The sequence below is a fragment of the Symphalangus syndactylus genome, chromosome 22 (assembly GCF_028878055.3).
Source record: "Symphalangus syndactylus isolate Jambi chromosome 22, NHGRI_mSymSyn1-v2.1_pri, whole genome shotgun sequence".
Taxonomy (NCBI): Eukaryota; Metazoa; Chordata; class Mammalia; order Primates; family Hylobatidae; genus Symphalangus; species Symphalangus syndactylus.
In genome coordinates this window covers 65199141-65223812 of record NC_072444.2, presented here as the reverse complement: position 1 = coordinate 65223812, position 24672 = coordinate 65199141, and the positions used below count along the sequence as shown (strand labels likewise).

Sequence of the window (24672 nt, the reverse complement as noted above, 5' to 3'; positions counted from 1 at the left end):
TTCTATCGTAACAGTTGGAAATGTTGGCCATCCTTCATGTTCCTGTCGTTTCTTAATGCTTTTGTTTGTTTTGAAAAATTGATTTTGGACCTTGGTGCCTAAATTTTATTTGTGATTCTTTTTGTTACTATCAAGTAGGATTGCATTAAAGAGTAAGCAGGCAAAATGTTCACAGAGACAAAAATTAAACAAAACACTTCAGAGCTGCTCGTTGTAGGTTTTAGGAAAAAATTTTTTTAAATGGTTTGCACAGGAGGAGACAAAGGAGACATGCATAATTATTAGCAAAGTGCAAATATCCTTGGCCCTAAAGTTATATAAAGCATGATCTTTTTCTCCCAGGTGTTTTTAACTAAAGCTCTGGCTCAACGATCCTTCTCTGGAGATTAGTCTACCCTGGCCGTTTTCCCACCCACCCACTCTTTGTCACTCTTCATCAACTGGAAACCATTATCCACCCACCCTCCCACTGGCCACTGTCATGAATCTTCCACTTTCTTTGTCACGTTAAATCACTTTCTACTGCCGTCTAATATTATCATCTGTTTACCAGACTACAGTTTTTCGTAGCCTTTGTTTAATCTCACCCCATTTTTTCAGTGTTGTTTTTCTTTCTCATCACTTTCTTTTTGTTTTTCACATTATGTTACTTTAAGTCATGCCCTATCTTCTCTACACATCTCATTGTGCTCCTATTCTTCTAGAAAAATATCAGGGGGAATTATTAGTGTCAGGGTCTCTCAAAAGAGGGGATCAATGAGCATACTTGGTTCTCTCTCCTGAAGACAGATGGTGTTTTAGTCAAGCTAGATAATCTGCACCATATTACCCAGGGAATGGGTGTCATGGATGGTTTTTGATTTGGGAAGATATATGTTAGATGAAAAAATATGAGAAATATTAATTAGTGGGAGTTCTAGTTATCCTGGCTTTGCCTCTTTGCCCTCTTCCTGTGCCAGAAAGCTGACCTACGTGGACTACCTCACCCAGGCTCTTTTACCTTCCCACATCAAGTTGGATTTCCTCCATGAATTGCATTGCAAGGACATTAGATAGTAGACAGAAAAAGAAGTCAGAATATTTATTCACCCCCTTTCCATCTACGCTCAACTATAATGATTTAGCAGTGGCTGAGCCTACCTACTAAAGACCACTGCTCTTGTTGGATGGTTTTATTCCCCTCAGCTGCATTTTTCACTAGCTTCTGGTAACAGACCTAGTAAAAAGCAATGCATTATTTGTATCTTTGCATGTCCATCTCTATAAATAATTCTTTATTACACTCTCTTCAACTATCATTTAAAGATGTGTTCTCTATTTTCTGCAGCAATTCTGACTAATATAAAAGAGATTGGAAAGGATTAAAAATAAGGTGACAAGTTAGAATAATTTTGCAGTATTCCTGGTGTGAGGGGATATGAGCCTTTACTTGGGATAATGGCAGCAAGAATTCTTTTAAAAAATGGGAGTGTCTTAAAATACATTAAAAAGAAAAAGATAGTAGGATTTAATGTTTTATTTGATATGTTTGTGAACTTTAAAGTTTTAGGGGATTACCTTTCCAAACATAGTCATAGCGTGAGGGATAAGTTGACCTTAATGGATGACTGATTGTTTAGGTATTTCCTTCAAATCAATATGTAAACTCTTTATAACTCAAGTAAATCAATTCTAAGCTCATGTTACTCTGTAATCTTGATTCCTTCATAAAAGTAATAACAGAATTTGGTGATTGCATTCTATATCTTATTTTTTACTTTTGAAAATATGAATAAAGACTTTATAACCTTTTTTTTTTTTTTTTTTGAGACTGAGTCTTGCTCTGTTGCCCAGGCTAGAGTGCAATGGTGCAATCACGGCTCACTGCAACCTCTGCCTCCCGGGTTCAAGGGATTCTCCTGCCTCAGTCTCCCAAGTAGCTGGGATTACAGGCGCCCACCACCATGCCCAGCTATGTTGGTATTTTTAGTAGAGACAGGGTTTCACCATGTTGATCAGGCTGGTTTCGACCTCCTTACCTCAGGTGATCAGCTTGCCTCGGCCTCCCAAAATGCTGGGATTACAGGTGTCAGCCACCATGCCTGGCCTATAGTCATTTTTAAATAATAAATTACAGTGATTGCTGGTCATAAAGAAATATTTTAAGATAACATTTAGATTCTTAAAGTAAATCTGGGGAGACAAAGAATGGAAAATGAGATAGTATTACTAGTGAAATGTCTATTGACATACTAACTCAGTGCAGAAAGCCCTGTCAGAGCTACCAATATCCTAATGCTGTATCCTCCCATAACATTAACTATGAGATTTTAACTCAACAAGAGCTGAGAACTGTGTAACTGGGGCATTTGTTTCTTAAGTATTTAAACTAGATTAGTCATAAAAACAAATTTAGAATGATATTACCCAGAAATATACTTATTTGGCATGATAAATGCTAACTAAAAAAATGAATAATCAAGAGTATTGTAATAGAGTATATCAAGCTGTGAGGCAACAGTTAAGCCAAAACCATGTTCTGGATGGCCACCTTTTCTTTTTCTTTCTTTCTTTCTTTTTCTTTTTTTTTTTTTTTTTTTTTTTGATTTTTTGAGTCAGACTCTTGCTCTGTCGCCCAGGCTGGAGTGCAGTGGTGCAATCTTGGCTCACGGCAACCTCCGCCTCCCGGGTTCAAGCGATGGCCACCTTTTCTATTTGTCATAATTATATTGAGCTTTAGCAGGATAGCATTCAGCTCGACTCAAAGGGAAAAACTCCCAAAAGGAGTATTTCTTTGATTTATTTGTTTTTGCCAAATATCAACCCTTTTCTGCTGAAAGATACAGTCTATGAAATAAAAATTAGGAACCTAGTGCTGGAGTGGAATTCTGGAAACAGTATAATACATAATGCTGTTAAACTGAATAGAGACTTAAGTAGAGTAAGCAGCTTTTAAATAGGCTTTAGATATATAGTCAGTACCTGTGAAACTACAGCCCACACAGCAGCTCTGTTTATTCTTTTTTGTGTGTCTACTGAATACCTGTAAATGAAAGATTCATTAAATGTACTTTTCACATTTCTCTGTTAATTAAGCAAATGCAGTTTTATATAGACAACTGGTCATATAACTTTTCTCTTAAAAGTGATAGTCATCATCATTTTTAGGCAACATTGACTACTTTTCCCGTGAACTCAACGACACCGCAGCATTAGTTAAGGGTTTGTTTGTTAAATGTTTCTCTCATACCTTCACATTTCATGTTTATTTTTTATTAGCTCCATGTACTTCCTGTCTTAGTCTGGTTTTTGTTGCTATGACAAAACACTACAGATTTGGTAATTTACAAAGAAAATAAGTTTAGTTGGCTCATGGTCCTGGAGGCTGGAAAATTCAAGAGCATGGCACTGGCATCTGGTGTCGTCCCATGGTGGAAGGGTATCACATGGCCAGAGAGCACACTCCGGAGAGAGCTAAGATTCAAATACCAGTACTTTTATTTACTAGTTTTTTTCTACCTCTCTTTTGCCAAGTTACTTAAATTTTCCGCGTCTTAGTTTCCTCATCTGCAAAATGAACTTCACTTGTATTAGTCCATTCTTACACTGCCCTAAAGAACTATCTGAGACTAGGTAATTTATAAAGAAAAAATGTTTAATTGACCCACAGTTCCATAGGCTGTACAGGAGATATGGCTGGGGAAGCCTGAGAAAACTTACAATCATGGCAGAAGGGCAAAAAGGAAGCAAACATGTCTTCACATGGCAGCAGGAGAGAGGGAGTGTAGGGGGGAAGTGCTACACACTTTTAAACAACCAGATCTCGTGAGAACTCACTCACTAGCAGGAGAATTGCAAGGGAGAAATCCGCCCCCATGATCCAATCACCTCCCACCAGGTCCCTCCCTCAATACTGGAGATTACAATTCAACATGAGATTTGGGTGGAGACATGGAGCCAAACCATATCACTACTACTGCACAATAGAGTTTTTGAGAGTAGTAAATAAAATATATAAATTGCCTCTCCCACTGGCCTAGTTCTAGTGTACCCAAGTGCTTAATAAATATCACCTGTAGTTACTGCTGAATAATGAAAAAGACTTACTTTTGAAATGCTAATTGGCAGATTCTTAAAATAACTTTATTTTTCTTACAAAAGTAAACTGAATCTCTTATGGATTGAGATCATTGAAAATAATTATTAACTTTTTGAGCCCATATTTAATGATTTAACTATCACCTTTGCATCTAACGAGATTCACATTAAATATTTTGAGGCTTTCAACATTTCCTGTAAATTTTTATTTTATTCTAAAAATCTTGAAATCTACATATAAGGTGAAAGGCTCTTATAATAATCACCCATCACCAAGATTCAGTTAATTATTAACATTTTGCCACATTTATTTCATCTTTTTTGTATGAATTCATACAGTCAAAGAAAAATGGTGGGAATAGTTTATATCAATAGCTCATACATAATTAATTATAGTAAAGTGTTCTTCTTTTCATTTTATCTAATTTCACTTATTATTTTAGTAATGGTATCTATGTCTGCAAGAGTACATAGACAAGTTGTATGCACATCTAGATTTTTACATCAAAATTCAAAACATCTAAAGTGTACAAATCTGGATTTTTGAAATGTTTACATCCTTCATATGCACAGTATCTGTTCTGAGATGAATTTCTAGCTAGATTTTATATTATGAATACTATTCAGTGACTTAATATATGACTTATGTTGAGGTTTCTAATTTTATTTCTTTTATTTCTATTGTCTCTTAGTTGTAGTGAATTATCTGATAACATTTGGCCTTTCAGGATACAAATAAAAAATCAAAAAATTTAAAATATCTACTTTAGTTGATAATATAAATTTACCCAGCATTTAAAAAATAAGGCTGTAAAGCTTCCTATAAATAGTAAATTGTATTTGAAATTTTGATAGTTTTTCAGTTACTACTGAATGAGGAATATGCCAAACATTAATTTTCAGTCATTAAAATCTAATTAAGAAAAAAGTAAATATTACTGGAAATATAGTACCTTTTATCATTAATGAACATGTCAGAATTTCTAAAAGTATATCTCAGAATTAATACAGAGAAATAGTATGTTTTTATAAGTTAGGGAATTTTCAGCTTCTCCATTTATTATTTGTCAATCTTGAGAAAACAGAAGCACAAAGAAAACTCTATCACTGTTTAAAATTATTTAAACCCAAACCACTGAACAAATTTACCATATCTTATTTACTGGATAGGACCCTGGATTCTCTCAAATGAATAATTCACATTTGTGATGCTCACTCTACTGTTAACATTTAAACATCAGAAAGAATAATTATAAAACAATTTTAATCTGCAACTAAACAGTTTTATGACTATTAAATTTGCATAATACATTATTACCTGCCACACTTATTTCCCTCTACCCCACCCCAGCTCACCTTGAAAGTAAAAGTGCTCATAAAATCTCAGTGGCTGAAAAGGTTTATAGTAGTTTCATAGCCACTTTATTTCCAGGTAGTAGACAGATTTCTTCCAGGATCTATAATTTAATCATTTTACAGGTGAAAAAAGTAGGGCAATGACCTTTAGATTTGAGTATTTAAGTTAAGAACAACCAGAAGGAGATATATATGTATATATGTAAATATGTGTATGTATATACAGACACACACACACATATGTATATCAATTATGAATTTTCAAATGGTGGCTGGTATTTGTTTCTGGTGAAGCAGGCTTTCATGGTGAAAGAATCACATTCACTTTTTTTTTCCAGTGGTTGAACCAAGCTAAATCTGAGCAAAGCTAGCTCCTGTGCCCAATCCTGCATTCTTTTAACTGGTAATAAAGAACTTTGCTGGCCTGACAGGTTGTCACAGCAATTATTCACACGAAGTTCTGTAGCAGTTGTATCTGTCAGCCCATGTAGTATTGAATATTTTAACTGGCAGTCTTCCAAGACTGAACATTAATCTTACCATCTCCTATTACAGTCCCTAATCAAGATATTCCAGGGGTGATTGCACTAACATTGTTTGAAGACTACATCTACTGGACGGATGGGAAAACCAAGTCACTCAGCCGTGCCCATAAAACATCGGGAGCAGACAGACTCTCACTGATTAACTCATGGCATGCCATCACAGATATCCAGGTGTATCATTCTTATAGACAACCTGATGGTAATTATTCTTTCCATGATTTCCATAAATGCATTAACATCTTTCAATAACATTCCATTTTTTATTCTTTCAAGGTTAAATGTAATTTTATTTTTGATGAAGATGACTAGATTTAATTATTTAACATCACTTTATGGAAGAATTCAGTCAATATTGAAGTACTGCTTTTAAGGCATATGATTACAAGTTCAATAATAGGACAAAGAATTATGGATTTGTTCAACTCATATTAAGCTAAAATGATAATAATGCATTTAGTCAGATAAGTGAAGACTGTATTCTTGAAATAATTTGTTTACAAAACAGAGGATCCTTAGTTTCTGGAATGCTGAGTAGGAGGAATTATGTTTAAGTAGCTGTAGGGTTTTAAAACTGACAACTCTATCAAGTTTTCTTCAGCATATGTTTAATAGGAATTTCATCTGGCCTTGTGAAATAAAGGTTTGATTATTTTCCTTAAAAAAAAACCTATCTGGCCTATAAAGCGAAGTCATTACACTAGTAGTTGTAGATCATTGTTTCATTGTTTTATTTTATGTTTGTATTTCCAAACATATGTTTGTCTTCATCCAAAGTGCTTCTAGACTTTATTTTTCTCATGGACAGTTTTTTCCTACTAAAATTTTTGTTTTGTAGAAATGCACCTTTAAAATTATTGAATGGTAAAATTAATGTCAGTGAACAATGAGTAGCATCTGTGACAAAGTAAAATTATATTTATAGTCTTGATGAGTTCTTGATTACAAAGATTTATTCCAATTCAAGTTATGCAGCTTAAAAGTCCTATCTCTAATCCCATGTTATATTGTTAGTCTTGATTATCCTGTTTTGTTGTTGTTGTTTCTTTCTTATCTGTAGTCTCCAAACATCTCTGCATGATAAATAATGGTGGTTGCAGTCATTTGTGCCTTTTAGCCCCTGGAAAAACCCACACTTGTGCATGTCCCACCAACTTCTATCTGGCAGCTGATAACAGGACTTGCTTATCCAACTGCACAGCCAGCCAGGTGAGTGGAGGTCTGGGAATCTTATTATAGAGTGTATGGTGAAACATCAGTTCTTTTGTTTAGCATAACATTGAATGATCATTCCATACATTGTAGAGATGGTCACAGAATAAAGGAAAACACTGTAACACCTCATTAAAATGGGACCTTAGCTATTAGGAAGAATAAATAAAGGCCAAAAAGGAAACAAACAAACAGAAAAAAAAAAGAGAGAGAGAGAGAAAAGAAAAAATTCTTTCACAGATCCATACAATGACTCAAATCCTAAGTGGGCATAACAGCAAGAGCAGAGGAGATTTTATGTAGTTTAATAAGGCAAGGTCATTGAGGAATGGGGTAGGTAAAGGGAGGTGGAGTTTAAACAGAGCAGGAAATCTCTCAAGATAATCTGCTCTACGTTACTGTCCCCACTCTCTATTTCTTAGAGTAGGTGATCTGGAAAAGATAAATTCAATAGAGAGTAAGTCTCTAGATTTTGTTTTTATTAAAATAAATTATGTGATCAAAATAACTTTCTTCTGAAACCTCTTTTTCTATAAAACTTAATTATTCTCAGTTGAAGATATCCCAGGAGTTAAGTTGTCTACTGTATGGTAGTTGCATGGACTTGATTTTATTACTGTCAAATTTTGGACAACAGTCATATGACATTATAAAACTGGATTTTGTAACACATGAGCCACTATCTTGTTGGATTTAAGATAAAACTGTCAAACTATATTTTGTTCTTAAAATGACTAAATGTATTTTTAGAATTCTGTGTTTGAATTCTCTGATTTTCTAGTTACTAGCAATGATTTCATTGCAAGAGACCAAATTTGTCTTAGATCGTTTTTATCTTCAAAATGGAGAAGCTAAATTTAGCTCAGCTTGCCTTTCAGATTAGATTTAGGAGTATCATACATGCAAGAACTGCATAAATAACAACAATTAGAACTTTTTCAGGGAGTCAGAATGTGTGGAGGTTAAGGGCATGGACTCTGAAGCCAGACCCTTTGTGATCATAATGCAGACTCGGCTTTAAATTGAGTTTGTTACTTCTTAGTACCTTGGTTTTCTCATCTTTTAAATGGGATTATAATATTTCTATGCCATATACAGATTAAATGGGAAAAGTCCCTGGTACATAGTAGGTGTTGTTATTATTACTCTTGCCCTATACTGCAGCTGAAATTTATGTAAACAAGTTATGTATATAATTAGTGTGAGCTGCCCTCAAGAGGTTCTGATGGCTCTTTGAAAGCACACACCATAGACTCTGCTTTAACACAAAATGTGTTATTCTAATTATAAATCCCTGAGTATTTGTGTAGAAAAATTATTTTTAAAGAGCCGGAAATGTAAGTCACTATGAGAGATAAAATTAGCAATTGAATTATTTCTAGTGGTAAAATTAAAGAGAGAAATCACATTTTTTAATATCTTAAAATAGAATTATTAATACTATTGGTGCTATTTAGTCAAATTTTCAGGTAACCTCCATCCAGGTTATTCTAAAATAATCTTTGGTCCCTTGCTTTGGAATGATCATACATATATCAGTCCGTTGAGGCCCAAAACTAAGGCTGTCACTGGCTTAGTAGAGATGATGCCTGCCTGAGCCACTACAGTGACGATGACTTAATAGCCAACTAAAAATAGAGCAAAGTCACAGTATTCTTTGAAGCACAGATGAACATCTCAAATAGCAAGGCACAGAGAATAAAATGTCAGCCTCACTACAGGCATCAAAGGGATAACACTTTTCAAAATATTACATATGAAGACCTATAACTGTTTATCCAATGCCAACAAATTAGATTAGTCAAATAAATGAAAACCTAACTCACTCTGAAAGTATTACTTATCTAATAAAATTATTTCCCAATTTGGTTTCCATGATGACAACACTAAAATATTTATAATTTTTAAATACCCCCAGTGGTCTATCATGAATTTTTAAAAACAACAATAGCAAGACAGAGCAAAAAATCCAAATGTGGACAATACTTTTCAACTATACTTCTGAAAACAACAAAAAAAGAGGAGGTATCACTTCATTAGTTTCATCTTCAAGGAAAAATTTAATTGTCCAGGCCTGGTATCTCACACCTGTAATCCCAGCACTTTGGGAAGACGAGGCAGGTGGATCACTTGAGGTCAGGAGTTGGAGAGCCGCCTGGCCAGCATAGTGAAACCTCGTCTCTACTAAAAAATATTAAAAATTAGCTGGGCATGGTGGCAAGGACCTGTAATCCCAGCTACTCGGGAGGGTGAGGCATGAAGATTGCTTGAACCCAGGAGGCAGAGGCTGCAGTGAGCCAACATCATGACACTGCACTCCAGCCTAGGCAACAGAGTGAAACTCTTGCCTCAAAAAATAAAAACAAATAAAAAAAAGAGAAAAAGTTTATGAAGAACAGGTAATGCAAACTCTTAGTGGTTATCCCTGTAACTCTTCTCGTTTATGAGGCCATTTTACCTCTGATTCTTTTCTGATCTAATGAGAGGAAAATCTATCTCTTGTATACTTCTTGGAGAAAAATCAGTTTGTAGAAACGTGATTTTCAGTGAGGTAGACCTTTAAAGGAAGCAAATAATCTAGGCAGTTACGAATCATGCTAGTAAGCATCCTGATGAAAATTTTGCATTCCTAACTTATTCTTACTTAGGGATTTTGATTTATCATCTAATGATTGTCAACAAATGGCACGTTCCCCAAATAGTATTATTTTAGAAACAAAGAGGCAAATCACATCAATAAGAATTCTATTAGGATTGAAAACATAATCTGAGAATCTAGTAAAAATTAAGTTCAATTCATATAACACTAGTCATTTCAAATATTTAATGAAAATCATTTTAATTAGGAAAAAAGTCAACTTAATAATGGCTTTACTTAAGCTTTAAAATGGAGACTTATCTTGTTTCAACTAAACTTTACCATATCGGGATTGCATTTTATCCCTGTATTCATATTAGTAGACATGTATTTAGTAGGTTCTTTATAGGTTTTACTTGTGGGTGATAATTACAGTCTACAGTTTATTTTATGATTATATTAGTCTTAGAGAACATTTATGATGAAGACTATTTTATACTTATATTTAGCATTAATCTTTTTTAAGTCACTGAATTTAAGTATGTAAAAATGAAGCTAAGACATGAAATAGAAGAGATCTTCCTGTGAGAATAAAATATTGATTAACATGAAAAATAAGATAAGTATATTTTACCCTGGCCTCCCTTAACTCAAAACCCTTTAATGTTATTTTCAAAGTCAAAAGAAGAGCAAAATCATTATATCATATATAATTCCAACAGTTCATGTTTATTTAAATTGGGTTCATTTAGTGAATTTAAAAATACATACAATTTGGATATTTTTCCAGTCATTATCGGACTTTGAGGATACTCAGGAGACCTGATGTTCTCATACTAATGTGTTTTAATATATTTTAATGACTAGAAATATTTAATGTTAAGGGTAACTGCTTTCCCTCATATCCCCAGACAGTCACTATCTATAAAGATAAGTTTTATCCGCTCCTATTTTATGGAAAAAAAAAAAAAAAAAAACACAACAGACATGTACAAGCTAAGCAAATATGGAAAAATCAGTTGAATGGTCAGATCTCCCATTGGATTCATAGAGCTCTATTCCTTCTTGTATTGCCACTGGGAGAAAAAATTCACACTCATATTTTTTAAATGATGTAAATCTATCATGAATCCACTCCATCATATCCAGACAAATTTAGCAAAAACCAACATCAAATAATCTCTTATTTGAAGAAAGTAACAGTATTCTAAATGAACAAACCTTTAGATTGCTAATCTATTTTCATTAGCAATAATTAAACCTAGGCTATAGTTTTCTGTTAAAATCTTCCTTGTATGTAACATGCTAAGATAAATGCCAGCTTGCTGTCAGTCACTTATATGGGAATAACAACATAAACACTTCTAAAAGAAGTTAATAACTTTTAGAAAATCATCTCAATTAACATTGAGAAATGTTTTCAATTCTAGATGAATATTGTGATACATGCTTTTCATTGAAGTTCTACTAAATTGAAGAAGAAAATAATTTGATATACCAGGAGAAATTGACTAAACGTTATATACTGCTTGGTTTAACTAATTTCAAGTGAATTTTTTTAGTGGCAGCTACTCCAGATGCATGTGCTCTGTATGGAAAGTGAGATTTTTGTCTTTAATTTCTTCTGTCTGAATGGTACTGAGAAAATTATTAGTTTACGATAATAGATTACTAAAACATAAATTAACTGAGTTTTTGGTCACTGTTTATATTTGGGCAATAATGAAGTTAGTAGGAACAATAATTACTCTGTCTCAGCAGCTACATTTGGGTTCAAATGACCCTCATAAAAGTAATATGCAATAATAACTTCTGTAGTTTGTCTCCAGTATCAAGTCACTTGTGTGCTAAATAGCCTGTAAGTAAATAAATATTGCCATATAACAACTCACTTACTTTCTCTAGTGTTAATCTGCCACTTGATAGTTAATTTTTAAAGGGAGGAGTTAAAATTTCCATTTCTATAAATAATAGAATTATTATCTTTCTCATGGCTTTTTGTTTAGCTGTTTCAAGTGGAAAGGATAATACAACAAATAAAACATATTAATAAATTTTTTTAGTGAAAAGTTTTTTTTTTTTTTAAGGGAATCTGGAGAACAGTTTTATTACAAGAGTTTTTTTCTGTGCTTTCATTTTTTTTAAGTCAGCAAAAAAAAAATGTTGAGCCTTATTTTTACCTCTTTTTTAAAAATTATCAGAATTTCTCTTTGTCCTAAAAGATCACGTGTATTTATTAGGAATTTTAACGCAAAGAACTGTGTTGGCCTCAACTGCTTTAAAGAGATATTCTTAAAATTTATATGGGGCCCATACTCATCATGGCTAAAGGCAGTATTTTCAGTGTTCAGGAATCTTTATGGAATCACAGCATGACAGAGCTGGAAAAGATACTACAGATTATCTTCAGATCCTCATTTGGTGGCTAAAGAACACAGACTGAGAGATGTTAATTGAATTGCCCAAGATTCTGAATAAAATGCAATTAAATTAAATTAATTCAAATTACCTAAATTAGTTCAACTGGATATCTCTTCCTGATATTCCTGATAGCTTTTAGACCTATTTAGTGTTTGCCAAATTTTTCCTGTAAAGGGCCAGATAGTAAATATTGTAGGCTTTTCAGGCCACAGGATCTCTGTAGCAACTACTCATCTCTGCTGCTGTAGTGTACAAGTAGCCCTTTAAGGCTGGTGCGGTGATTTATTTACGCCTATAATCCAGCACTTTGGGTGGCCTAGGTGGGAGGATCACTTGAGGCCAAGAGTTTGAGATCAGCCTTGGCAACATTGTGAAACCTCATATTTACAAAAAATATAAAAATTTTCTGGGCACGGTGGCATGTACCTATAGTCCCAGCTACTCCGGAGGCTGAGGTGAGAGAATCTCTTGAGCCCAAGAAGTTGAGGCTCCAGAGAGCTAAGATCACATCACTGCCTTCCAGCCTGGGTGACAGAGGGAGACCCTATCTCAACCAACAAGCCAACCAACCAACCACAAAAACCAAGTAGCTCTGCAGACAACATGTAAATGTGAGAGCTTGTCTGTGTTTGCAGGTCATCTCAAGAGGTTTTCCTGAACAGTATGCTCTCCTGGAAGATCATGTTGTGGCTTGTTGTGTATTTAGTTCCTATTGTGGAATTCTCCAAAATCACCATTGTTCACATTTGCAGCAAAAAAGTAGACTAGGCTGTGTTGCCAAATTTTAAAATCTCTGTTATATATGCACTGGGTTCTTCAACATTTTTTTCTTTTTTCTTTTTTAGTTTCGTTGCAAAACTGACAAATGTATTCCATTCTGGTGGAAATGTGACACCGTGGATGACTGTGGTGATGGATCTGATGAACCTGATGACTGTCGTGAGTATACTGGCAAATGTTGAAATTCAGAATTTAGAGTTCCTTATATCCCAGACCTGGAAAATTGAAACTACACCTAAAGTATTGCCTTCTGACACTTTTCCAAAATTGAAATAGAAAAATTTTAAGTGCCATTCTTTAAAAGTAAAATAAAAATTGTTGCAATATCTTGGTTATCTCTCTGATAACTGTTACGTTTAGAATGGCGCCATCAGCCATTTGTGTTAGATTTTGTTTCTTTCTCAAATTTGATTACTTGTGGAATAATGGCATTACTTCATGTAGTGATCAGTAGGGTAATAAGCAGCATTAATTTGACTTAATATGTCAGCAAGTTAGAAGTAAAAATGGGCAAGTTTCCAGAATGTCACTCAAAGACTGAAATCTTATCTTTAAGTAGTATAATTTCTCAAATTTACTGTCAGCATTGAAATCCTGAAAATTCTTAAAAAGTCTGATTTTTCCAATATAAATCATTAGATTGCCACTAGGTAATTTAGTATGTTCTTAGCAATTGCTCTAAAGATACTACCAATTATGTCTTGACATTTGACTATCATTGGCGTGGTTAGCTGCTGCTTTTACAGCAATCGTTGGTAACTTTGGTTGTAATGGGACGTCAGCAGACTTTTCCTTCCTTGATAGCCTTTTGTACTTCACTCCATGGGTCACTCCAATACTTCACTGTCAGGTTGAAGATGCTCGTAGTCAATCACAATAATTCCTTCCACATCCCAGTACCTGGTTGCCATGATTTGGCCTTAACAAATGAGTTCAAAATCCTTAGGCTTGTACTGCAGAAAGACAGAAAAAGCTGGCTATCTTCTTCTACTGTAGAGCTTGCTACCACCTTATTATAAAGCTTTTTTGAAATTTAGGGTATCTAGATAGTTACTTAGATAGGCTGTATTCCATCTCTCTGGTCATGCCCAAGTCTCTCACACATTGAAGTTGTTTCACATGGTGTATATGTTTGAAAGCAGTAAGTAATCAAATAAATGAAAAGGAAAAATGTTATAAAACTCATTGCATTTCTAATATAATCTTATGTTTCTGAAAGATCCACTGCTCTTTGATTTTTTAAATATAGTTTTTGTTTTTTACTATGATAGACAACATATAAAGAGTAGTATCTCTGTGGGATAGGTATACTATTATGCCTGAATTATTCTTTTCAAAAAACCTATTAAGTTAAAAAGAATATCAAAGGAAGAATAAATTATTTTGGTGACCTTACTGAGATTCTTATTAAGAGAAAGTTATTACTTTCCCCACAATAAAGTAAATTTTCTATGATAACAGTAAATACACTAAATGCAACTTACATTTGTAATTCTTAGAAATAAACAAGAATGAATATGTTAATTTAGTCTTTTAATTAAGAAGGTGATCTTTCTTGTCTAGATTGACTGTTCTCTGAGAAAATTTCACTATAATGACCTGCAGCTCCTGATCTCTATTTGTAATTTTGACTGAAATTTCATCCTGGAACCATATTGATGTGAAAAATTAACTACAGATTTAGTACTAGGAATTTTTCCATTTAACTCCTTTCAGAATATATGGTCATCAAATATTACTTTAGTGTCTTTTTGAGGCACTGATGTCTAAAAGACATCTGTTATCTAAGAGCTTCCCTATGATCCTTGTTTTGGTTAAATACTAATATCTAAATTTTTTAATTGACAAGTAGATTTCTATATATTTAAGGTATGCAGCATGATGTTATCATATATATATATACATTGTGGAATGGCAAAATTAAGCAATTTATCATATGCATTACCTCACATACTTAGCTTTTTTGTGATGAGAATACTTAAAATCTATTCTCTTAGCAATTTTCAAGTGTGCAATATATTGCTTTTAACCATAGTCAACAAGATGTACAATAGATCTCTTGAAGTAATTTTTTCCATCTAACTGAAATTTTGTGTCTTTTGAACAACATCTTCCTAATCTCCCCAATCTCCAGCCTCTGGTAACCATCATTTTATTCTCTGTCTCTATGAGTTTGACTTTCTTAGAGTCTACATATAAGTGAAATCATGTGGTATTTGTCTTTCTTTGCCTGGCTGGTATGACGTAAAATAATGTCCTCCAGGTTCATCCGTGCTGTCACAAATAACAGGATTTCCTATTGTAAATTATTGAATATTATTCCCTCATGTATATATACCACACTTTCTTTATTCATTCATCCATTGATGGACGCTGTGGTTGATTTCATATATTGGTTACTGTGAATAAACCTGCAGCGAACAAGTGAATGCAGATAGTGTTACAACATAACGATTTTATTTTCTTTGGATATACAGGCATAACTTATTTTATTGTGCTGTACTTTACTGCACTTTGCAGATATTGTATCTTTCACAAATGGAAGGTTTATGGCAATGCTGCATCAATCTTGTCTATTGGTGACATTTTTCAACAGCATGTGGTCACTTTGTCTCTCTGTCACAATGTGGTAATTCTCACACTAGTTCAATTTTTTCATTATTATTATTATTCTATTTGTTATGGTGATATGATCAGTATCTTTGATATTATTAATACTATTGTAATTGTTTTGGAACACCAGAGAGCATACCCATAAAAGACAACAAACTTAATTGATAAATATTGTGTGTGTTCTGGCTGCCTACCAACCCACCATTTCCTCTCTCTCTCCCTCTCCTTGGGCCTCCTTATTCCCTAAGCACAACAATACTAAAATTAGGTCAACTAATAGCCCCACAATGGCCTCTAAGTGTTCCAGTGAGAGGAAGAATTTCATGTCTCTCATTTTAAGTCAAAAGCTAGAAATTATTAGGCTTAGTGAGAAAGGCATCTCAAAACACAAGATATACCAAAAGCTATGCTTCTTGTACCAGTCAGCAAAATTATGAATGCAAAGGAAAAGTTATAAGAAAATAAAAATGCTACTCCAGTGAACACGTGATCAGACAGTACAGATGCCTTCTTGCTAATGTGAAGAAACTTTCAGTGGTCAGGATAGAAGATGAAGCCATCCACAACAGTTCCTTAAGCCAAAGCCTAATCCAGAGCAAGGCCCTACCTAACTCTATCTAATTTTGTACAGTTTTTTAAAATGTAATGCCATCGCACACTTAATAGACTACAGTATAGTGTAAACATAACTTTTATATGTACTGGGAAACAAAAAAAAATGTATGACATGCTTTATTGTGATATTTGCTTTATTGTGGTGGTCTGGAACTGAACCTCCAATATCTTCTAGGTATGCCTGTGTATATCTAGTAGTGGGATTGCTGGATCATATGGTCACTACATTTTTAATCTTTTGAGAAACCTGCATACTGTTACCCAAAATAGCTGTACTAATTTACATTTCTACCAATGAAATACAAGAGTTTTATTTTCTTCACATCATTGCTAACACTTATATTTCTTCTTTTTTTACAATGCCTAACTTAACAGGTATAAAGTGATATCTTATTGTGGTTTTATTTGCATTTTCCTGATAATTAGTGATGTTGAGTATTTTTTAATATAACAGTTGGCCATTTGTATATTTTTTTAAAGAAATGCCTATTCAAGTCCTCAGCTCATTTTTCAATGAGTTTTTTTTTCTTACTATTGAGTATTCTTTATATATTTTGGATATTAACCCATTAGCAGATGTACTGTTTGCAAATATTTTCTTCCATTTCATAGATTATCTCTTTACTCTGTTGATTGTTTCTTTTTCTGTACATAAGTTTTTTAGTTTGATGTAATTCCATTTGTCTGTTTTTGCTTCTGTTGCCTGTGTTTTTGAAGTCATATCCAAAAAGTTTTTACCCACACTGATGTCATGGAACTTTCCCTCTATATTTTCTTCTAGTGGTCTTAAATGTTTTTGTTGGTTGCATTATCTCTGTGAGCTTTCTTTTAGTATAGCAAATAAGGTTTTACTTGTAGTTGATGGGTTAAGAGCTTTGAATATCTGTAGGAATGACACTTTACTTGAGAGTCATGGTGAGGTAGAAAATTCTATGCAAGAGTCTATGGAATGTTTAGATTTCACTTTCAGGTAGATGCATCATCAATACCTGCAGACAATAAGAGATGCTGACAATACTTATAACTTCACCTGAGAAGACAGGAAAGCCTCATCCCAGGGTCCCCTACTTGCAAGCTTACATAATGTTATTTATATAAATATAAAGAGCAATGCATCAAATTCTCTGGCATCACAAATTTGTACTAATGTTTCTTATAATACTTGAATACACTTAAGATTATTCTAGAAACAGATTTGAAGGTCAGATGGGCTTCCAAGTTATTTCAAAGCATTCCTGTAATAGTTGCAACCTTTTTCTGGTAGGGGGTTGTTTTGATAGCAAAGGAGTATTAAAGAAAATTGTATACAAAGCAAAATGAAATAGAGGAAAGGCACATGCTTAAAGTATGAGATAATTGTGTCATTCAGTTTAAACCTTTAGTATTATTAATTAACAAAATGTTATAGATTGGAAGCAAATAACTTTCAACATTTTAGAACTCACTTATTTCTATGGAAGCAAACCATATATAGTTATTTTTAAAATAACGTTTAAATTTTTATTTAATATTATTATAAAAGCATAATTTATTTCTCAAAAAAGTTTAAAATGCTATTTATTAGTGTTCGATTCACTATTTGAGCTAATAAAGATAATATTAATCTCAAAATCAATAATCTGCATTAAAATCATTAGTCAAAAGATAAGTGTTTCATTGCAAACAACATAGTAGATTTGAATTCAGAGTCTGACACTTAAAGTTGTGCATCCTTAGGTGAATGATTCACATTCAGTAAATTTAGTTTGCTCATTGCTAAAATGGTAAGGCCAAAATGAGAATGTTATGGGGAGATTAAATTAGTAACTGTTCATATCCTTTGCCCACTTTTTGATGGGGTTGTTTGTTTTTTTCTTGTAAATTTGTTTGAGTTCTTTGTAGATTCTGGTTATTAGCCCTTTGTCAGATGAGTAGGTTGCAAAAATTTTCTCCCATTCTGTAGGTTGCCTGTTCACTCTGACGGTAGTTTCTTTTGCTGTGCAGAAGCTCTTTAGTTTAATTAGATCCCATTTGTCAATTTCGGCTTTTGTTGCCATTGCTTTTGGTGTTTTAGACATGAAGTCCTTGCCCATGCCTATGTCCTGAATGGTATTGCCTAGGTTTTCTTCTAGGGTTTTTATGATTTTAGGTCTAACATGTAAGTCTTTAATCCATCTTGAATTAATTTTTGTATAAGGTGTAAGGAAGGGATCCAGTTTCAGCTTAGGATATGAACAGACACTTCTCAGAAGAAGATAGTTATGCAGCCAAAAAACACATGAAAAAATGCTCATCATCACTGGCCATCAGAGAAATGCAAATAAAAACCACAATGAGATACCATCTCACACCAGTTAGAATGGCGATCATTAAAAAGTCAGGAAACAACAGGTGCTGGAGAGGATGTGGAGAAATAGGAACACTTTTACACTGTTGGTGGGACTCTAAACTAGTTCAACCATTGTGGAAGTCAGTGTGGCAATTCCTCAGGGATCTAGAACTAGAAATACCACTTGACCCAGCCATCCCATTACTGGGTATATACCCAAAGGACTATAAATCATGCTGCTATAAAGACACATGCACATGTATGTTTATTGCGGCACTATTCACAATAGCAAAGAGTTGGAACCAACCCAAATGTCCAACAACGATAGACTGGATTAAGAAAATGTGGCACATATACACCATGGAATACTATGCGGCCATAAAAAATGATGAGTTCATGTCCTTTGTAGGGACATGGATGAAACTGGAAAACATCATTCTCAGTAAACTATCGCAAGGACAAAAAACCAAACACCGCATGTTCTCACTCACAGGTGGGAATTGAACAATGAGAACACATGGACACAGGAAGGGGAACATCACACTCCGGGGCCTGTTGTGGGGTGGGGGGAGGGGGGAGGGGGGAGGGACAGCATTAGCAGATATACCTAATGCTAAATGATGAGTTAATGGGTGCAGCACACCAACATGGCACATGGATACATATGTAACAAACCTGCACAATGTGCACATGTACCCTAAAACTTAAAGTATAATAATAATAAAATAAAATTAAAAAATAAATAAATAAATTAGTAACTGTATGTGAAGGGGTCTAGCCCAGTGCCTGATACATAGTAGATCCTCAGCAGATCCTGCCTTATTATTATTATTCTCAGATATGATAAGATAAAATGCATTATCACTTGGGAGTTATTTGTTATATGCATAGTATATAAAATATTTACTATTTATGAGATATTGTTCTCTTGTATAATAATCAGATTATAGGGATGAATATCGATAAATCTGATTTAAAATATGATAGATATAGAAAGCATTTGCTTTATGTTGTGCTGGAGAATATGTATTGTGGGCCAGGTGCAGTGGCTCACTCCCATAATCCCAAAACTTGGTGCCCGAGGTGGGCAGATCAGCTGAGGTCCAGAGTTTGAGACCAGCCTGGCCGACATGGTGAAACCCCATCTCTACTAAAAATACAAAAAATTAGCCAGGTGTGATGGCGGGCGCCTGTAATCCCAGCTACTTGGGAGGCTGAGGCAGTAGAATTGCTTGGACATGGGAGACAGAGGTTGTAGTGAGCCAGGATTGCACCACTGCACTCCAGACTGAGTGACAGAGCAAAACTCTGTCTCAAAAGAAAAAAAAAAAAGAGAGAATATGTATTGTGGACAAATCATACACACCATAGGTCACCAAATGATCAAGGAGAAATGATTTCTTAAAAAATGATATTGGAATAAGAGTTTTTGTTACAATAAATTTCATTCTGCAACTTAACCTCTCAGTATCACTTCATTAAAATGAGGAGACTTTTATATGTTTTTTAAATTTTTTAAAAAATATATTTATATGTTATTAATTCCTATCTTCTAAAGTATGGTTTATTAAATGTTATCTGGAGGCCATCTGAGTTGCTCAAAGTATAGCTAAACATTGGAATCTAATAGCTATCGAGATGAGAGACATTCACGTTGTGTTCCAGGATACATTTATTATAGTAAATATCTTGTATGTCAGAAACTCTGTTTAAGAAGTTGTGAGGTAAGATTACCATTCCACAATATCTATGCTTTCTCCCCTAGCTGAATTTAAATGTCAGCCAGGCCGATTTCAGTGTGGGACTGGACTCTGTGCTCTACCAGCTTTCATCTGTGATGGAGAGAATGATTGTGGAGACAATTCTGATGAACTCAACTGTGGTAGGTGATTAAATTCCTAACTAATGAACATAAGTCTAATTCTCAGCTGATTACGTCTGTGCGATTTACATTCAGACACATATTTTTTCGCTCTCTCTCTTTCTATGTTCTAGACACACATGTCTGCCTGTCAGGTCAATTCAAGTGTACCAAGAACCAGAAATGTATCCCAGTAAACTTAAGATGTAATGGGCAAGATGACTGTGGTGATGAGGAAGATGAAAGAGACTGTCGTAAGTCACCTCAAAATACTGTCTTGTCTTATCTTTGACTTCTAACTAAGTCTAAAAATTACTACTATACTTCATAAATTCATATGATGTAGACAAATTAAAAAGAAATTATGGTCAAATAATTAGAAATAGGTGCCAACTGGGATAGAAGCTCTAAATAAAAATATAGAGAAAATGAAAATATGGGCAAGTTTACTTTAAAATCTACCTGTAAATTATGACAAACGTGAACAACATTCATTCATCCACATCATCCTTAACAGAAGCATCAAATAAAACGTGGCAGTTGATTATGTTTTTTAATTTATTTTTGCCCATATTAAGTAGATAGAGGTAATTTACTTCTGTGATTAATCAGTTTCTTGAAATTAAGTTATTTTTAATTAGAGAGTGTTTTCTCCATGAAATACATGTTGCACTCATGAAGAGACATATAAAATCTGGGCAAAATAGTCTAACAAAAGTTTAACTTCTACAACATCCTAAATAATGCTGCATTTAACATATCTTAACAAACTATTTAATAGTAAAATATTTTGTTTCTTTTCATCTCATATTTCCATCTTCCACCAAAATTCAAATTACGTTAAATGGAAGGCAAGACAGTTTATACCATACACATATATATGCACACAGGCTGGCATGCACATGCTTGCACACACACTCACACATGCAGATTATGTGAACAATGGAGCATCTGTCAAGTTTCAGGGTTTCAACAGAACCGCTGTCAACATTTCTGTCTTGCTGAAGTTTTATTTTATTCCTCAAAAAGTTTTATCAGTAAATAATGTGCACTCATCCAGCAATTTGATTAAGATGGTGCATTCAGAATAAAGTCAGTACCAGTTCTTTATGGTTAGCTATTCTAGAAGCTGATCCATTAAACTGTCTAGGATTTGTGATGCAGTTTACAGTCTAAGTTGGATGTTCACTTCCCTCAAAAACTCAACACAGGCCAGGCACAGTGGCTCATGCCTGTAATCCCAACACTTTGGGAGGCCGAGGTGGGTGGATCATCTGAGGTCAGGAGTTCGAGATGAGCCTGGCCAACATGGTGAAACCCTGTCTCTAATAAAAATACAAAAATTAGCTGGGCGTGGTAGCAGGAGCCTATAATCCCAGCTACTTGGGAGGCTGAGGCAGGAGAATCACTTGATCCTGGGAGGTGGAGTTTGCAGTGATGCGAGACTGTGTCACTGCACTCCAGCCTGGGCAACAGAGCAAGACTCCACATATGTATAAAACTCAACACAATTCCTAGACATTTTGATAAACTTTGTACTTTTTATTTCCTTATTCACTTAATACCTTCCAATTTTACTGTTTTTCAGTTTACACAAATGTATACCTATGAATTCTTATTTTTTTCTGGAAAAAAAACTTATTTTGAAAGTCCCTAAATTCTTAATTCTTAAAATTAGTATCAAATATCTAATCAACAGTTTTTTGAAAACTCTGATATTTATCAGTGTATCACTGCAAAAATATGTTTTCTTTATTTTTACTGGAGAGGATATCAGGAGTATCTCAAAAAGGAATTAAAAGTTAAAATTTCTCACCTTCAGAGTCCTATTAATTTAAAGACAATACATTTTTCGATAAACTGTCTTAAACATTTGTCTGTAAAATTGGCTTTTAATAAATAAATATGTTCTCCAAAGCTACGTTTTAATAGCAGTTTTCTTCCTAAGCTGAAAACAGCTGTTCTCCAGACTATTTCCAGTGTAAGACTACGAAACATTGCATTTCCAAGCTGTGGGTTTGTGATGAGGATCCAGACTGTGCAGATGCATCAGACGAGGCCAACTGCGGTGAGTGTCTTGTGACTCTGGGTCTTATCTCTCCGTATTTGGGTCATCGTCTGCGACAACCACAGTGAAACAAATTTGATCACAATTCTTTTGAAACTAAGGTCTTACCTGAAAAGGTTTTGTCTCTGTGTTCACAGATTCATAAAAACTCAGGTTAGCTACTTTACAGAAAGCCTGGAGTGATAAGATGGAAGAGTAAGTATTCTTTAATATAACCCAGAACTTTATAAAAGATAGACCAAAGAGTTAGAATAAGACCATTGTCTTCTTATATTAGAGTGTGCACATGATAGCATTAGCATTTAGTGAATAGAAATAAGGAAACACTATATTCATATCATTCTAGAATTCATTTTTTTGCTTAAATCCTTAAGATTCTGTAGTTATTCAATGATTATTGTATGTCATTCATTAATACAATACGGTGTGAAAAAAGATAATAAAAAGCATCTGTTCTATATTAGTAGATGACAGTGATCATTTAAGTCAGCATTTGCTTTTGAAACATTAATATTTTCACTTAAAATAATTTTATTCACAATAATTATTTCTTAATTGTTATTGCAGAAATGGACAATATATTTATTTTGTTTAATGTATTTGATTCTATGTTAAAGCTGTTAACACTGAGACAGAAATCAAGAGTATTTGCTATGTGTAATTCATTTTATCAGCATTTATTAACATTAATTGAGCCTGTTCTGTAGACAAATATGCCAATTTGGCACTGTTGGATAAGCAAAAAGCATTTCATCTAGTAATTGATTAGAACAGACAAAGTTTTTCCAAACTGGATAGGACTCCCAGACTTCATAGAATTGTGTTAAATGCATTTGCTGGATTCCACAGTACTTTCATCGAACTTTTATGGGGAAAATGAAAATAATGAAAAACCTTTAAGTGCTCTGAAATTTCATTTATATTGAACAACACTTACGAGCTATATGTATAAGTGCTGGCAATAATAACATGTCTTTAAGTGATTTTCCTAATACTATCTTCTTATAATTGGGTCTTTAGAATATGCAACCAGTGTAGCTTACCACAGTATCATAAAACTACCATTTACCACTTTGTAAAACTGGTTTTCATAATCAATTCACAAAGCTTCAAACTGCATTCATCACCAATTTGTCCATAGCAATTACCAAGGACTTTTGTGGGCTAGTTTATATTACTGGCTAATTTGCTCTGTCGTCTTTTGCATTTTCACTTACCAAACCAAAGTGGAATAATGACTTGTTAACTCTGAACCATTTCTGGACTGGAGTGTTATTTCTGTACTTTCCTCTCCTTCCTTTTCCTCACTGTAGCATGATTTAACTCTGTTTTGGTAGATTATATGCTTCAAATAGATTATTATCAATCAGCCTAGTAACAACAATACCTAATATTTAGTTGATGGTAACCATATGGCCCGAGAAATATGTTAAAGCTTTAGAGTGATTATCTTACTTAATCTCTTTATTACTCCTATTTCATTGATAAGGAAAGTGGGCACAAAGAGGTTCTGTAACTTGTCTAAAGTCCCATAGCTAGCAAGTCCTGTAACTGGGATGTGACTCCAGGGTTATTTCACACCAAAGCATCTGCTTTGAACCTCTGTGGATATAGCATAAATACACTTCATTCTTTCCATATGACTAGAAAAATATATTTAAATGTTTTCAGTAGTGAGGTTATATAGGATTCTACCAGCCACTAGTATTGCTGTAAGTTCCAGACCAGTGTGTATACATACACACACACACATACACACATACATACAGAGGGGCAAGGATGGAGGGTTGTCATCTGATTTGAGTTATGCAATTTTATTGTGCACAGGTGCTAATTAATGTAAAGAAAATCATATGTCATATCTTAGTACAGCATTTCACACCCCTTATTTTTGAAAGGGATAAGTGGCCACTTTGTTCCCTTTTCTTTTGTCCTCAATAAATATAGAAATGTTACATACTTATCCTAATTATTTTAACACTGCCTGGGATGATTCTCCTTCTGGTGTTTTTATTGAATGAGAAAGAAACATAACACTTTGCAAAGGTTCACCGTGTTATGCCAAGTCCTTATCGTTTGACTCAGTTATGTGTCTTCATGGCTAAGAACAGATCTTGTCTAGAAGCATGAGTGTGTTTCACTATTTCACATGTCCCATGTCCTCAGGGCTTAGCAGGATGTAGAGTAGGATTGCATTAAGTGTGGGATGAGTGTCTAACCTATTCCCTCTTGCAGGATCTC

General features: G+C 34.0%; 1 protein-coding gene across 2 annotated transcripts in view; it reads left to right on the top strand.

The window, feature by feature from the left end:
• LRP1B (LDL receptor related protein 1B) overlaps nt 1-24672 on the top strand; it is a 1943477-nt gene that overhangs the window by 1701177 nt on the left and 217628 nt on the right. For both annotated transcript variants that reach the window (XM_055261032.2, XM_063631317.1), the window contains exons 61-66: nt 5989-6177; nt 7036-7184; nt 13032-13125; nt 20268-20384; nt 20498-20617; nt 22312-22431. In XM_055261032.2, coding sequence (XP_055117007.1) covers nt 5989-6177; nt 7036-7184; nt 13032-13125; nt 20268-20384; nt 20498-20617; nt 22312-22431 — 789 coding nt within the window. The remainder of the gene's footprint in view (nt 1-5988; nt 6178-7035; nt 7185-13031; nt 13126-20267; nt 20385-20497; nt 20618-22311; nt 22432-24672) is intronic.